General features: G+C 48.2%; 1 protein-coding gene across 1 annotated transcript in view; it reads left to right on the top strand.

Annotated features, from left to right (window-relative positions):
• Window positions 1-1,015: 1,015 nt before the first annotated feature.
• The window catches only part of shisa9a (shisa family member 9a), a gene marked incomplete at both ends in the record, with an annotated part of 28,157 nt that continues 13,698 nt past the window's right edge, over window positions 1,016-15,474 (top strand). The window contains 2 exons of the mRNA XM_084456052.1: window positions 1,016-1,521; window positions 2,011-2,114. Of these exons, the coding sequence (XP_084312178.1) occupies window positions 1,016-1,521; window positions 2,011-2,114 (610 nt within the window). The remainder of the gene's footprint in view (window positions 1,522-2,010; window positions 2,115-15,474) is intronic.

Raw genomic sequence — 15,474 nt, 5'->3', positions numbered from 1 at the left:
ACCTAGAGGAAGGCTGATTCAGATGAGTCATTGGGGGAGATCAGGCCTATCACAGTGGTGTCATCCGCACACTTTATGATTAAATGGCTGCTGTGCTTGGCTGAGCAGCCGTGGGTGTACAGTGGGTAGCCTACAGCCTGGGGCTCAGGGAGAAGCCTTGCAGGACACCCGTGCTCATGTTCAGTGTGGGTGAGTCGTACTCCCTGCATGTGAGTGTGCTGTAGCAGATCTTTGGTGAATGTAAGCCTGCATTTTGTGCTTATCTAGCCCTTGACACTGTGTATTATCTCTCTGTTCGAGGGGGAGCATGTGCGCATTGGTTTGAGTGAAGCAGGTTTGGGGGGGGGGGGGGGGGGGGCTTCACTGGACTTTTCTATCTGGAACCTTTTTGTCAGTGGTTCTTCCGTTGCTATAAATTGTTCTAAGAAAGTCGTATTTTCCATGCCTGTCTGTACGTGTGGGTTTTGACATGGTTGGCCAATATTAAACCACGATAAATAAATAAAAAGATAGCACCAGTCAACCCATATTCAATATTGCGCGCCCCCCCCCTCCCCGAGACACACACACACACACACACGCACACACACACATACACACACACTATCTCCTCCTCCTCTCCCTTTGCGCAACAGTCTCATCCAGCTTCGGCTCTTTATTCGTTCACTCGCGCTCACATCGGTGCGCCAGTTAGTTGCGTCTCTGTCGATGGATGTAAAGTTGTTTTGGTGTCGTTAAAAAAGGATATTAATCATTTTCTGAGAACACCTGTTGACGCCTAGAAGAAATGTGCATGCGTTGCGTAAAACAGTTTCAGTGAATTAGATTAAACGATTTATCAGTGGACTATCACATATCATTTTTGGATGAGGACATACTGGTGAAAATGTTCGCTGAAGCGGAGGGTTTCGTTCTGCCATTTGGATGTGCGTCTCAGGACTTTTTATAACAACGAGACCTTCTTCCAACAATCTATTTTCATGTGCAAATACAGTTGAAAGAGGGGGACTGCACCATGAGGGGAAAATACTTTCTCCTTTGTTACTTGTTGGTCAAACTTATGGCGCTTGTTTGCAAAGCGGACGGAGAGCCCGGGGGTTTCATCGTGATGGCGACGTCCAATGGATCCATCGAGGAGGAGAGCGTGACACCGGAGACCCCGCACACGGAGGACGAGTGTAAGGGCTACTTCGACGTTATGGGCCAGTGGGACCCGCCGTTCAACTGCAGCACGGCTGAATATCTGTACTGCTGCGGCACCTGTGGCTTCCGTTTTTGCTGCACGTATAGAAGAGCGCGGCTGGATCAGAGCAACTGTAAAAACAACCGCACTATGGAGTGGATGAAGACGATGAACCCTCCTATGAAAAAGAAAGACCCTCGACACGATCCCACCAGAGACAAAACGAACATGGTCGTGTACGTGATCTGTGGAGTAGTGGCCATCATGGCTCTAGTTGGGATATTCACCAAACTGGGTCTGGAGAAGGCGCATCGCCCTCAGAGGGAGAACATGTCAAGGTGGGTTTCCGCATCGGGTTCTCTCTCGGCGTCTCCCGCGCGCGCAGCTTTGTTCTGGTGGCCGTAGAAGCGCGCGCGACAACCACTTTTTGTTCCAGACTCGCTATATTCCCTCCAGCCTCCCCAATTGGTGTGTGCTCAATTGGACTGCATTGTGTAATATGAATGCAAGAAGATACATAATAATTGTCCACGGACAGGTGAATCATAGCACGCCTTTCATTGTGAGGAGAGCGCGAGGCCACATGCTCTCCACCACCTGCACATGCTGTGTGTGTTTGGAAACCACTCCCGGCATTCATCTTAATGTCGAATTCACATTCCGGGCAAATACAACTCATCTGTAACACATTGTATGAATCTCTCACTGACGATTGAGTCAAGCACAGCTTGTCAGAATAATTGAATCAAGCGTTACGCACAATTCTTCCTGATACCCCCCCCCCTCTCTCTCTCTCTCTGCCCCCCCTTCCCTCTCCTCTCACACAGGGCTGTTGCGAGCGTGCTTCAGGGTGGCTGTCCAGGAGGTCCGTTTCAGGGGGAGGACGCCCTTGGTATGCACGCGCAGCACTATGACGCCAGGGCCATCAACCGTAAGTCTTGGGGGAGGTGGTCAGACTGAGTGGGAATGTCAGGATTCAAGTCCAGGTTTTCTGAAGATGCTGGCAAGAGAAATATAGTGGCCATACTGTTGCTGGTTGCAGGTTCAATTAACCAGAGTCTGTTCTAGCAAATCAAATACACATTCTGTCTTCATGATAATCCCTGCAAGGATTTAATTTTTTTGAATTTTTGCTTGAAAATAGCCCATCTTTCTGTGTAAGTGCGTCGAATGGCATTATGCAATCCACATATCCTCCTCGTTTCTCATCTGCCTTCTGCTTTTGACGAGGATGAATGTTCAAATACAGTGGTTATTCACAGTCTTATTTTTGTCCAGGCCGACGTTATTGAAGATGTGTATAGAGAGAGGGTGAGGGTGGTGGGAGGGAGAGAGAGAGAGAACAACAGAGCTGTGAATGCCATCTATTTCTGTTGTGTCCCGTGGGCTGCCTCTGCATACAACCACTGTTCTGTAGGCTTTGTGTGTTACACTGAAGATCAAACATCTCCAAAAACACAGGAAGGGTAGTGAGAGAATGAGAGAGAGATAGAGAGAGATAGAGGGAAGGAGACAAAGTGTGAGATAAAAAGAGAGACTAGGGAATAGACGAGAGCGAATAAGGCTATAGTCTTAATGTTTACACCCATCTCATCTCATCTGACTGCACCAAACCTTCAGATGCAACTTCCACCACGTGATTACATCACTGTCCTCTTAGAGCTGTGTTCTCCCCCTAAAATGGAAGTCGGGAGCACAAAGCAGAGCAGCTCGTCTATTCTTCTTGAAAGGAAGTATTTGGAGAGGCTGTGTGGATGACAGTGTCTCTGTTGAGAGGGAAATTCACATTTGTATTATTATTTTTTTTTTACTATGAAGTAGACTATACAACCTGAGTGACAGCACGTACCATGGTCTGTGGCGTTAATAGGCTATTGAAAGGGATTTACTTGTCTGTGGAGACTGCATCTTTTATCATAAGCTATAGTATTTTTCCGGAATTACAAATGAATGCAGGTAACACTTGGAAAGGGAAAAGTGATGAAAAGTCTTTATCTTTATTCATCCTGGGTCTTTTTTTCCCCCTGTGACAGTGAAAACCCAGCCTGTCACCTGTGATAGTGTTGTAGGCTTCCAGTCATAACTCAGGCTGTGACCTGTGAAAGTCCTGTAGACTGTCAGTCCTAACCCAGGCTGTCATCTGTGATAGTGCTGTAGACTGTGGCAACGATTACCCATGCTATCACCTGTAATAGTGCTGTATACTGGCAGTCATAACCCAGGCTGTCACCTGTGATAATGCTGTAGACTGTGGCAGTGATAACCCGGCCTGCCACCTGTGATAATGCTGTAGACCCCTGCGATGATGTGATTATTATTGATGTTGTGGACCCTGCTCCCTGAACCCTGTAATATAGGGCTTCTGGGTAATCATGTGGAACGCTATTAACCTTTGTGATCCGCTGGATCTCCCTGGAGACACTATCTTATTGGTTTACGGGTCTCTAGTAACCTGGAAGTGGATTTATCCGAGTGAGAGAGAAAAAGGGAGGAGTGGATAAGGGGAGCAGAGGAGAGGTGACAGGTGGAGAAGAGGGATATGGGTGTGTGTTCAAATGCTTGCATTAAAAATCGATGATATAACCAGGGTGTGAAATGCGGGCTGGAGTAAGAGCATCCAAAGCAGACAATTTAGTTGCGTATCTCCATGCAGGTCAGTATAATCTATGTTTAGTGTAAACCATCTATTGATTATAGTTCATGGTTAGATTGTCCTATTACTGGCATCATCAATAGATCTCATCTGGATTTTCCTCTCCTGAGTCAGGAAATTAAGCTTGCAGGTCATGTGTGTGACTGAGGGATCATGCAGCATCTGTTTCTGCAATCAGTTCTCGTATAATTCTCTACCTGAGTATCTTCTCCTGAGTAGAGTAGAGTAGGCTGAGTATCTCCTCAAGGGCCGTGGAGCATTTCCCTTTTCATCATTGACGTTGTACACCTCTCTGCTTTCACAGCCTAAGGGCTGTTGTGGTGTTAGGAACCTTGACTGTGTATTGCACATGCAAGTACTGTATCTCTCTCTCTCTCTCTCTCTCTCTCTCTCTCTCTCTCTCTCTCTCTCTCTCTCGCTCTCTCTCACACACACACACACACACGCGCGCACACACACGCGCACACACAGTATTAATTAGTGATATACTGTATCAGGCCTATGTTTTGTTGCCTTGGCCCACGGGGAGCTTCTGCACCTCACTACACATCAGAAATGGGCAGATTAACCTTGTCTCAGCGCGCAGGCCTGGACCAGCTCGTCAGTCAGTCAGCCTCTCCCCCAGGGGCCTGGTTTGCAGACTTTCATGTCTCCTTAAAGCGGAGAGGAGTTTCTTTTCATTCTTAAAGAGAGCAAATCTCTTGTCCCTGAACCGTCAGCATCAAACAGAGGGGAAAGAGAGATGGAGAGACGGAGGGAGGGACAGATTGCAGCGGAGGGAGAGAAACAGAACTATGCAGAGAGGTGAAGACGACGAGCGAGAGAGAAAGAGGGGGTGGAAAGGGAAAGGTGGCGATTGAGACAGAGAGCGAGAAGGCGAGGTAAGAGATGGAGGGAGAAAGAGAAAGACAGAGAGAGAGACAGGGAGAGTGAGATGACAAGACAGAGAGGGAGCAAGAGGAGAGACAGGCTTGGCTATGTGGAGACCTTCAGCGAGAGCATCAGTGTGGTCAGTTGATCCCCTGAATTATATGCAGAACGCGTCTGAAGGACGACATACTGCACCCTCAACGTGTCTTCAACGTACCTCAACATATCTTCAATGTACCCTCAACGTAACTTCAATGTATCTGCAATGTATGGTCGATGACGTATCTTCAACGAATCTTTAACAGTCTCCCGCTCGGTTCCTAGACTAGTTTACAGTAAGAAGTGTTGGTGTAAATAAATGCCTTCTGTCAGTCTGAAAGCTGAATCTCTTGTTGTAGATCATCGAAAAGCAGTGGATAAAATGCTCTGGAGCATGAATGCTCTTATAGAACCACTAAGCTTTACTGTTACATGATCTCTGGTCCTCTGGTGGGCTTGATCGCAGACTATATGAACACCAGAGAAAACATACCTTTGAACCCTCCCCCCTTCCCCGAAACGCCTGACCTCAGTGTGTGTAATGGCGCCATGATTATGGGACTTTAGGACAGGAGAGAGAGAGAGAAAGTGTGGGAGAGAGAGAGAGACGAAGAGGCCAGTGTGGGTCTGAGGCTGTGATCTGTATTCAGATATCATGTTCATAAAGACGTTTTAAACCGTTTCCCCGGCAGTTATAATCTCTCTTTACGTCTCCAGATTGGATGTAAGAAAACCTAATAGGCTATTGCTTGTGAAATACACAGGCTATAGAAACACCCCTGTCTGCAAAACACTCTCTCTCCTCCCCTCTTAGACTGTGTTTGTGTGGAGGTTGTGTGTGTACAGTGTACATGTGCGTGCAACCGGTGCAGGTGTGTGAGCAGATGCTTTCAATCATGTGTGTGTGTGTGCGTGCGTGTGTGTGTGTGTGTGTCAGCATGCCTACTGCCTCTGTTGTTTGGATCATGGATCTTGCTGCTAAGCTCCGTCACAGCAGACAGCATCAGTGTGACGCTGTCGTCCCTTCAGACCCGTCCTTCCTGGTGACCGGGTGACCAGGCAGGAAGAAGTAGGGCTGGTTTGGAACTAGTCAGCTCTTTCTGAGCCGTAAGCCTAATGAGAAAGCCCCGTCACACCTCGAATCACGGATTCGCCCCCCCTTGGAATGATGATACAGTACTCTGTCTTGGTGAGATGGTGATACGGCTTCGGTCTCCGTCGAGTGCACCGACCCTGACGGCGCGATCCTCTCATGGCTCAGCGCCAGGACCCCCCCGCCCCCCCCCCCTGGGCTTACCAGGAAGCCAGTAGTTGGCTGGGCTGATGTTTATTAGGTCTCTCTGGTCCTACACACACTGCCTCCAGATGGCCTCCACCGACCAGCCACAGCTCCTATGATCAGCTCAAGACACATAGGGAGGCCGGAAGAGGAGGAGGAGAGGAGGGAGAGGCTGGGGAGAGGAGGAGGAGGAGGAGAAGGACGAGGAAGGAGAGGCTGGTGAGTGTTGGAGGAGGAGGAGGAGGAGGGAGAGGCTGGTGAGTGTTGGAGGAGGAGGAAGGAGAGGCTGGTGAGTGTTGGAGGAGGAGAAGGAGGAGGAAGGAGAGGCTGGTGAGTGTTGGAGGAGGAGGAGGAAGGAGAGGCTGGTGAGTGTTGGAGGAGGAGGAAGGAGAGGCTGGTGAGTGTTGGAGGAGGAGGAGGGAGAGGCTGGTGAGTGTTGGAGGAGGAGGAGGAGGAAGGAGAGGCTGGTGAGTGTTGGAGGAGGAGGAGGAAGGAGAGGCTGGTGAGTGTTGGAGGAGGAGGAAGGAGAGGATGGTGAGTGTTGGAGGAGGAGGAAGGAGAGGCTGGTGAGTGTTGGAGGAGGAGGAAGGAGAGGCTGGTGAGTATTGGAGGAGGAGGAGGAGGAGGGAGAGGCTGGTGAGTGTTGGAGGAGGAGGAAGGAGAGGATGGTGAGTGTTGGAGGAGGAGGAGGAAGGAGAGGCTGGTGAGTGTTGGAGGAGGAGGAGGAGGAGGAGGGAGAGGCTGAGGAGGAGAGGCTGGGGAGAAGAGAGGACGGAGAAAAGGCTGGGCAGTGTTGGAGGAGGAGGAGGAAGGAGAGGCTGGGCAGTGTTGGAGGAGGAGGAGGAGGAGGAGAAGGAAGGAGAGGCTGGGCAGTGTTGGAGGAGGAGGAGGAGGAAGAGGCTAGGGAGAGGAGGAGAAGAAAAGTCTGTGAAGAGGAGAAGGAGATGAGTCAGACTCCTCGGTCTGGATAGTGTGTGATGATGTGTGATTTTAGGTGAGCTTGGTTTAGTTTATCTGACCTGGGTTTGCAGTGTTTGCAGGGTTCTTCAGTGCCAAAATATTATTCCATCAGAGGCATTTTAAATCAAGTGCTGACCCTGAGTATCTGAAAACACATCCCATACACATTTTACATTATTAAGGCAGATCCAATATACAGTAGATCCTCTATCGGCCTGTGTCCTTGGTGTTTGGTTTCCGATCTGGTGTGCAATTTAGTAAATTTCTATCATGCCGTTCTGGCATGATAATAAAAGAAGCTATAAGGTTGGGGAATATCTTAACTTCTAATCAGCAGGCCGCCTCCTCTCCTCTTCCCAGGGAATATTAATCAGTTCATTTACTGCCAGGAAGTCACATCCCATTTTTGACAGGTAATTATGTGTGTGTGCGTGCGTGTGTGCGCGTGCGTGCGTGGGCAGACATTTGTGTTCTGTGTGTGTGTGTATCAAATTAGGCCATGCGAGTCTGTCATCATGTGCTCCAGAATTTGAACATCCTCAAACATGAGTAACATTCGCCTCTCTGCTACAGTTGATCCATTTCTGTTGTCTTTGGAAGGATAAACAGACCGATCTGCTGTAGATGTTTGCACAGGTGGAGGATCACATGCTTTTAATTAAAGGCTACAGTGAATGTCTAATCACCCTGCCGAATTAGCAAATTAGGCCGTTAAGGCAAATATTAGGATTATTTTTCTCATCAACAGTATGAAATGTTTATTAGCGATAAAGTCAAGTTCTTTGCCATTTCTATGTTGAAGAATCTATCTATTAATCTATTAGAGTTTGCTCCCAATTCTGTTATGCTTTTAGAAGTCTATATCTCCTTTTCAACAGAGAGGTTATAGAGCATGCATTCTCCTATCTAACAATCCCTCTGCCAGTCATAAATACATGTAAGCTAAATCTCACACTCACAGAGGCAAACTTCAGCCTGTCTTACATGTGGTGGAGTCCACAGTAAGAGATCCCCCATAATCCTTTGCTATTGTTAACAAGTTCCCCCTTTCACTGTGTTTATATAGTATAGTGAAAATAATTCAGTGCTAATCTTCTCTTTTACAAGGCAGTAACAGTATTCATGATGGCGTACTCCCGAAGGTATTCTCTCTCTCTTCTCTCTCTCTCTCTCTCTCTCTCTCTCTCTCTCTCTCTCTCTCTCTCACACACACACACACACACAGTAGGATCTCCTAGTAAATGAGGGGTATAGCTGATTTCTCCTGTCATTGGTGGCTGAGCTCTGCTGCTGCACACTGGGCTCCCTTCTCTCCCCAGTCTGCCTGCATGCTGAGTGGTTTGGCTGAAGCCGAGGACAGCCTGTGTCAGCTAGGACAGCCAAGCAACAGATCAGTTCTGTCCCAAGGCACTACTACACACACCCACACACACACACACACACACATACACACACACACACACACACACACACACACACACTCTCTCTCTCTTTCTCTCTCTCTCTCTCTCTCTCACACACACACACAATTTCCCTCCCGCTTGCTCTCTCCCTCCCTCAGGACAGGCCTATCATAGTTCATGAGCCCAAGGGCAGCCAGCAGGTTCTCTTGGCTAACTGACTGATGCCAGCAGCTATGTCATGTCACGGGCAGAGAGACCCCCCACTGTCAGCACGGTGGTGACTTTATAACAGACGCACGCACGCACACACACACACACACAGACACACACACACAAACCCACACACACACAGCCTACATGCCCAGGGACATGCTAACTCCAACCCAGTGCCAGCCTAGAACTGGGACATGTCTGGACTTGAGAAGTGTGTCACCAGGCACCAGGAATTAAGCACAGGGTCAGCTTTCTACAGTGCTGCTCTACCCGTCAGCAGTGGACAACTGGGAATGAACCTAGATGATGTTGTTGTTTTTATTTGCTATCTGTAGTTTTTGTGTCCAGCCTTAATCTTGCCCCTCTGGGAAAGAGAGACGTGTCTGTTGCTTGCTCACTTGCTTGTTTGAGGGGTATTTGTCCAAGGAGAGGTCAGCCACGTCTCTCCGGATGTCTGACACTGCCAGCCTGAATCTGAGTCAGATGAGATCGCGCACAATCCCACAACACACTGCTGCAAATATGACTCAGCCAATGCTACCCCTCCTGAGGTAAATATTCAGTAACGTTACTAGAAATGGTGCTCTGAGAGCACAGACCTCCGCCCAGGAATGCGTTTCACGGCTCTATGCGCGCACACGCGCGTGCGAGCAGGACATGTTTGGTATTCCTGCATTCGTCGAGTGACCTTTCCCGTGTTGAAATATGGCCATTTCAATTCCCCTCATTGACAATTAAGGGGAGACACTACAGTCAAAATGGTGTTTTTTCTTTCAGAACTTCAATTTTCAGATTTTTCGATATTCTTCTACTATAACATGTATACTATCACTACATTAACAGAGAAATGGCGAGACTGGATTAAAAACAGCTATTTTTCAAATTGTTTTACCAGTGAAATAAGCATATTAATTCATAATGCTTATCTTTATCGGACATTTTCTTAAAATTATGTTTTTTCAGTACCTGACGTCACTCGGTACCTGCTATCTCAACTTCCAGGGCAGGTGCATTTACTAAACTTTACATACTGATTCTGAGATGTATTCTGCAGTATTTACAGCTGGAATTGTGAATATCTTGTTGTCTTTTCATTTTAGGTTGCATTTCCTGTCTAAAAATACGCCAAAAAATTGGGTGGATGGGTGTATGCAGTATTTTTTCAATATCTCTTGAAAATAAGCTTGTATTCACAAATCCAGCTGTAAATATTTAAGTTTTTAGTATATTATCAAAACAAAAGTAAAACTTTAAGCCTGACTTCATCCATTGTTTAGATAGGTACCGAAATATATGAAAATCTATGCATATTTAATGAGTGATTGCCTAATTTGCATATCTAAACCTTTTTTTTTGAGAAAGTGTAATACACAAACATTTCTCTCGATGTGAAGATTAAACTGGTAAAAATGCATAAGGATATCCTTAAAGGGAAAAAAATCCTATTCAACTGTAGTGTCTCCCCTTAAATAATGGGGGGGATTTTTGGGCGGCTTGTGGACCCGCCCCATGATTCGGATCCGCTCCAAAAATGAAAGGAGTAGTAAAGGGAAAAATCATGTTTAGCCCTGTTTTAAGGTTACTTATGATTATATAAAATGGTTCAGATCAAAACGTTGACAAAGCTAGCATTTTTGAGAAAGTTGATAATTGCTCTACCACCATTTTGGTCATACAATGGATGTGGATGGGCATCTTGAAAAATCATTCAAAAACATGTTAAACTCTCGATTTCAAAGACAATAAGCTCACCGAGGAGGTAATTGGTGTCCGTTGGTGTTCTGACATCAAATTTGCCGCAAAGTATGAATCCTGTAGGGTTTTATTGATAATTTTATGAAATCCATTGACTTGTATTGAAGCGACCGTTGTAGATGTGTAGATCAATCCGCAGAGGGGATTCAGGAAGTGGAACTACTAACGGTAGCTATTGTTATTGTTTATGTTGCTAGGCTACCTAGTTTGCGGACGTTTACACACGTATGTGCGGCGACTGAATAGTTATATGCTAAATATTTTAAAAAGCCTTTCCAGATGAACTAGAATCTTACTTTATGGCTAATTATATGTCATAACGCCAACTAACACCTAGGTGAGTTTCTTGTCTTTGAAATCAAGAGTTTAACATGTTTTTGAATTATTTTTCAAGATGCCCATCCACATCCATTGTATGACCAATACGGTGGTAGAGCAATTATCAACTTTCTCAAAAATGCTAGCTTTGTCAATGTTTTGATCTGAACCATTGTATGTGATCATAAGTATCTTTAAAACAGGGCTAAACATGCATTTTCCCTTTACTACTCCTTTAACGGATTCTATGTTGGCCCATGCTACACCCCTCCACCGAGTTTAATGAAAATCGGTCTGGCAGTTTTTATGTAATCCTGCTAACAGGATTGGACGAACAAACCAACACACGTCACCGAAAACATTACCTCTTGCTCTGCGCTGTCGCTGGGGCGGAGGTAACTAAAAACCCCAAATTAATTTTAAGGTATCAAAATCTAGAAAGTGTACCAACATTTCTTGTATACGACCTCAACGCCCTCCATTATAATACCTGCGTTACCCCCCGCCCCACCACTCTGGAGATGCAGGTCCCTCTATCTGATACTGTGTTCTGTCTAATGGATATATGCTAATGTACCATTTCAGCATCTTCCCAGATCGCCCAAATCACACTGCTTATGCAAAGCACACCTTAATGAGATGTATAATATCAGTGGGTGGGGACTAAAGCAGAGATGGGGAGTTGTTGAGAGGCACAAGGCGAAATCCACTTCCAGACGAAGCATGCCATTGTTCGGCGCTTTATTCTGGAATCTCTGCCTTTTTACAGTAGGAGCGCAGCACGCTTCATAGGGATGCATGTAACATGGCTATTGTCCACATGCATGTTTGAACAAAGACTGCAAATCATGAGACAAAGTGGTGTAATCACACCGACATGGGATGTAGCGACACAGACGTGTTTTTATTGAGTTGAACGTCAAAGTGGGTGGGAGAGAGAGAGAGAGAGATAAAGAGACTCCCGGAGGGGAGACTACAGTATCTCTGATATATGTGTCAATGTCTGCAGAAGCTACTGTATTCAGCCCCAAGGAACCTCTGGAAATATGAGAAGAAGGGATCTGAGAGGGTCTTCTTCTCTGTTGTGTGTTGTATTTGGAGCCTATGCAGTGGTCCTGTATGAGGAAGCCGTGGAGCTCCAGCCAAAGCTCTCTCCCTCAGACCCACTGTGGATGGAAGAGAGACAGAGAGAGGGGGGAGAGAGAGAGAGAGAGAGAGGAAGAGAGAGAGAAAGAGGAAGAAAGAGAGACAGGCACATGGAGGGAGTGTTAAACAATAGACAAAGACAGCAACAGTAGCAGGGAGAAAGAGAATTTATACCACGCATTATTGCTCTGTCTGTGCTTGGTAGAACCCCCCCCCCCCACACACACACACAAACACACACACACACACACACGTACACACTGACAATCCACGTTCTGTGCTGTGGTTGTTGTCTTGGCGACGGCTTTGACTTTACACTTATCCCCGAGAAGAGGCGTTGATGTTCTTCTCTCTGCAAAAAGCCAGCCCTGCGCAACCGCGTAAAGCTTCCCCACCATGGCAGGCAGCGACCACGTGTCTCTCTGCAGTGATGCATCAGTGACCTGAGATACCTTCAGGGATGTTTGCCTGAGGCTCTCTACACAGACAGACTGGACAACAGATAGGCAGCAAATACAGCCCCTCACTGGTGTGTGTGTGTGTGTGTGTGTGTGTGTGTGTGTGTGTGTGTGTGTGTGTGTGTGTGTGTGTGTGTGTGTGTGTGTGTGTGTGTGTGTGTGTGTGTGTGTGTGTCTGCATGTCTCTGCTCCTGCATTTACGTTTCATATTGAATTCCATCCCTCCCATCCCTTGTCACTTAGTCCAGACATATGTGTATTGATTTCAATCAGTACCTGTGGCTCTCTTCCCTACCTCTTCGCGCACACACACACACACACACACACACACACACACACACACACACACACACACACACACACACACAAGCCCCTACTCTGAATGTGTTTAATTCATCTCACGCAGCACTGCCTAATCCATGTACATCTGTTTTGGCTGCTTAATCAGGCATTTATCTATTGGCATCTCTCTTATAAAGTGCCTCTGACTGTCCTCCTGGAACGATGCCAACAGCAGCTAGAAAAAGGAACGATCTTTCTACATTTCAGAGCAAAGACGCACTTGCCTGCTTTCTCCACACAGTCTCACTTCATCTACAAACCAATGGGCTGTGCTTCTAATCACAGCCTTTGTTGGGATATGATTACCACTTCTGCCATTGTTTGTTGACAGGTGTGTGTGTGTGCGTGTGTTTACCGTAAACACCGTTGGTACATGCCATGTCGTGTGTACGGCGACGCAGCCCAACGAAAACCTGACAACACTAGCAAACAAACAGTGCACACAGGTACTGTATTTGCCCCCCCCCACCTCCTCTTCCTCCTCCTCCTCCTCCTCCTCCTCCCTCCAAGTGATTGTTTGTGTTGTGTTGATCTTCTAAAGAGATTTCCCGGCAGGCGGACGGCAGCCAGGCTGATAGCGGTAATGAGCACGGTTGAGAGAGACACCCGTACAGACGTGGTTTTTACCGCGGGGCTGCCGGCGGCGGCGCCGCCCCCCTGGCTGTGACTGGCATTAATTACCTAACAGGTGCTAACAGGGGGGAATCTCACCATTAGGAATTTTCACATTTCATTTGGTGTGTGTGTGGGTGGGGTGCGTGCCTCTGTGTGTGTGTGTGGGTGGGTGCGTACGTCTGTGTGTGTGTGTATGCTGCTGTTGGGGGGTGGGGGGGGGTTCCATATGGGGTTTCCTCCTGACCTACCTATTCTGCCTCTAGCAGGAAACATGTGATTCTGCCTGGCAAGGCTCCACTTGACAGGCATGAGGACACCATTTACAACGCAGTTTCTCTCACTGCATCTCTCTCACACGCACACACACACGCACACACACACACACGCGCGCTGCACACGGTCTGTATCATCAGAGACTGAAGTAGCCTCCTGCCGTTCTCACTAACTTACATTCCCTCCCCTCCTCTCTCTCTCTCTCTCTCTCTCTCCAAAGGAGTATAGATGTCTTTCTTCCGCTCTCTCATATTGTCAATATAAATGCCATTGTTTAATCTTCCCTAATAATAGGATATCATGCTCATCTGTGTGGATAGACAGAGCAGATTCAGTCCATCATCGGGGGGGGGGGCGAGGGGGGGGGGGTCACATGTGAGGTAATCAGTCTGTCTCGGCGCAGCGTTCCTCGGGGACGCTCCAAATGAGCAGCCGCGCGCCCATGAAATGTATCCCTCCTGCATCTTTTATGAACTAGGAACAGGAGAGGAGGGCGGGGGAGGAGAGAAGACAGGAGACGAGATGAGAAGAGAGGAGGAGGGGAGAGAGGAGGAGACGAGAGCAGAACAGACGAGTAGAGGAGTGGAGGAGGCGAGGTGAGAAGTCAAGAGGAGATATAAAAGTTTTTTTTTGAAAGGAGATAAAAGGAGAGATGAGTGTAGAGGAGAGGAGAAGAGGGGAGGGTAGGAAAAGAGGGGAGGGTAGGAGAAGAGGGGAGGGGAGGGGGGGAGGGGAGGGGGGGAGGGGAGGAGAAGAGGGGAGGGGAGGAGAAGAGGGGAGGGGAGGAGACATGGTACCCGATGCTGCGTGTTGACCTACAGGGCTCTCTCTATGTGTAGGCTCTCTGCTGCTGCAACCTTGATGTCTGCAGGGGACCGACAGCACAGTCCGTGCTCCATCTCTGCTCTCTAAACAGAGGGCAGGAGAAAGAGAGAGAGAGAGAGAGAGAGAGAGAGGAGGGAGAGAGAGAGGTGGGGGACAGAGAGGAGAGAGGAGGGAGAGAGAGAGGTGGGAGAGGGAGAGGTGGGGGACAGAGAGGAGAGAGGAGGGAGAGAGAAAGGTGGGGGACAGAGAGGAGAGAGGAGGGAGAGAGAGAGAGGAGGGAGAGAGAGAGGTGGGAGACAGAGAGGAGAGAGGAGGGAGAGAGAGATGAGGGAGAGAGAGAGGTGGGGGACAGAGAGGTGGGGGACAGAGAGGAAGGAGGGAGAGGTGGAGAGAGAGAGGAGAGAGGAGGGAGAGAGAGAGGAGGGAGAGAGAGGTGGGGGACAGAGAGGTGGGGGACAGAGAGGAGGGAGAGAGAGAGGTGGAGAGAGAGAGGAGAGAGGAGGGAGAGAGAGAGGTGGGAGAGAGGAGGGAGAGAGAGAGGTGGGAAAGAGAGAGGTGAGAGAGACAGAGAGGAGAGAGGAGGGAGAGAGAGAGGTGGGAGAGAGAGAGGTGGGAGACAGAGAGAGGAGGGAGACAGAGAGAGAGAGCGGTGGGAGAGAGAGTCAGCGTGAAAGAGAGAGAGAGAGGGGGCTGGAGTGACAAAGGCAGACAGGCAGACAGACAGACAAATACACAGAGAGTGATGAAGAGGAAGCTCTCGTTCTACAGCTCCTCAGTAAGGGCTGTCTGCGATAATCGGGCGTCCACTGCCACGACGCCATGGAATGCGCAGAGAGAGAGAAGAAAAGAGAAAGAAGCATGTGGAAAAGTGTCTTTCATTCACTTCACGTCGCCTCATTAAAAGCCGGGAACCCGGGTCTGAAATAGAGCCGCTGATCACTTTCAATTCAGGAAAAATACCGTTTTCACTGAGGCGCCCCGTGCAGGCCCCGGCGCTGAGAGAGACTCCCGCCTCAGGAACGAGGAGCAGCTGCTGCCGCAAGGAGACAGGGGAGGGATAGCAGCCCGCAGAGAAGAGAGCAGTGTCGGCCCTTGACTTTCACTCACTTTGTGATTTCTCTCAGGTTTCTGACCGGAGATGT

The sequence above is a fragment of the Borostomias antarcticus genome, assembly GCF_949987555.1.
Source record: "Borostomias antarcticus genome assembly, chromosome: 22".
Lineage (NCBI taxonomy): Eukaryota > Metazoa > Chordata > Actinopteri > Stomiiformes > Stomiidae > Borostomias > Borostomias antarcticus.
This window is presented reverse-complemented; position numbering and strand designations above follow the sequence as displayed.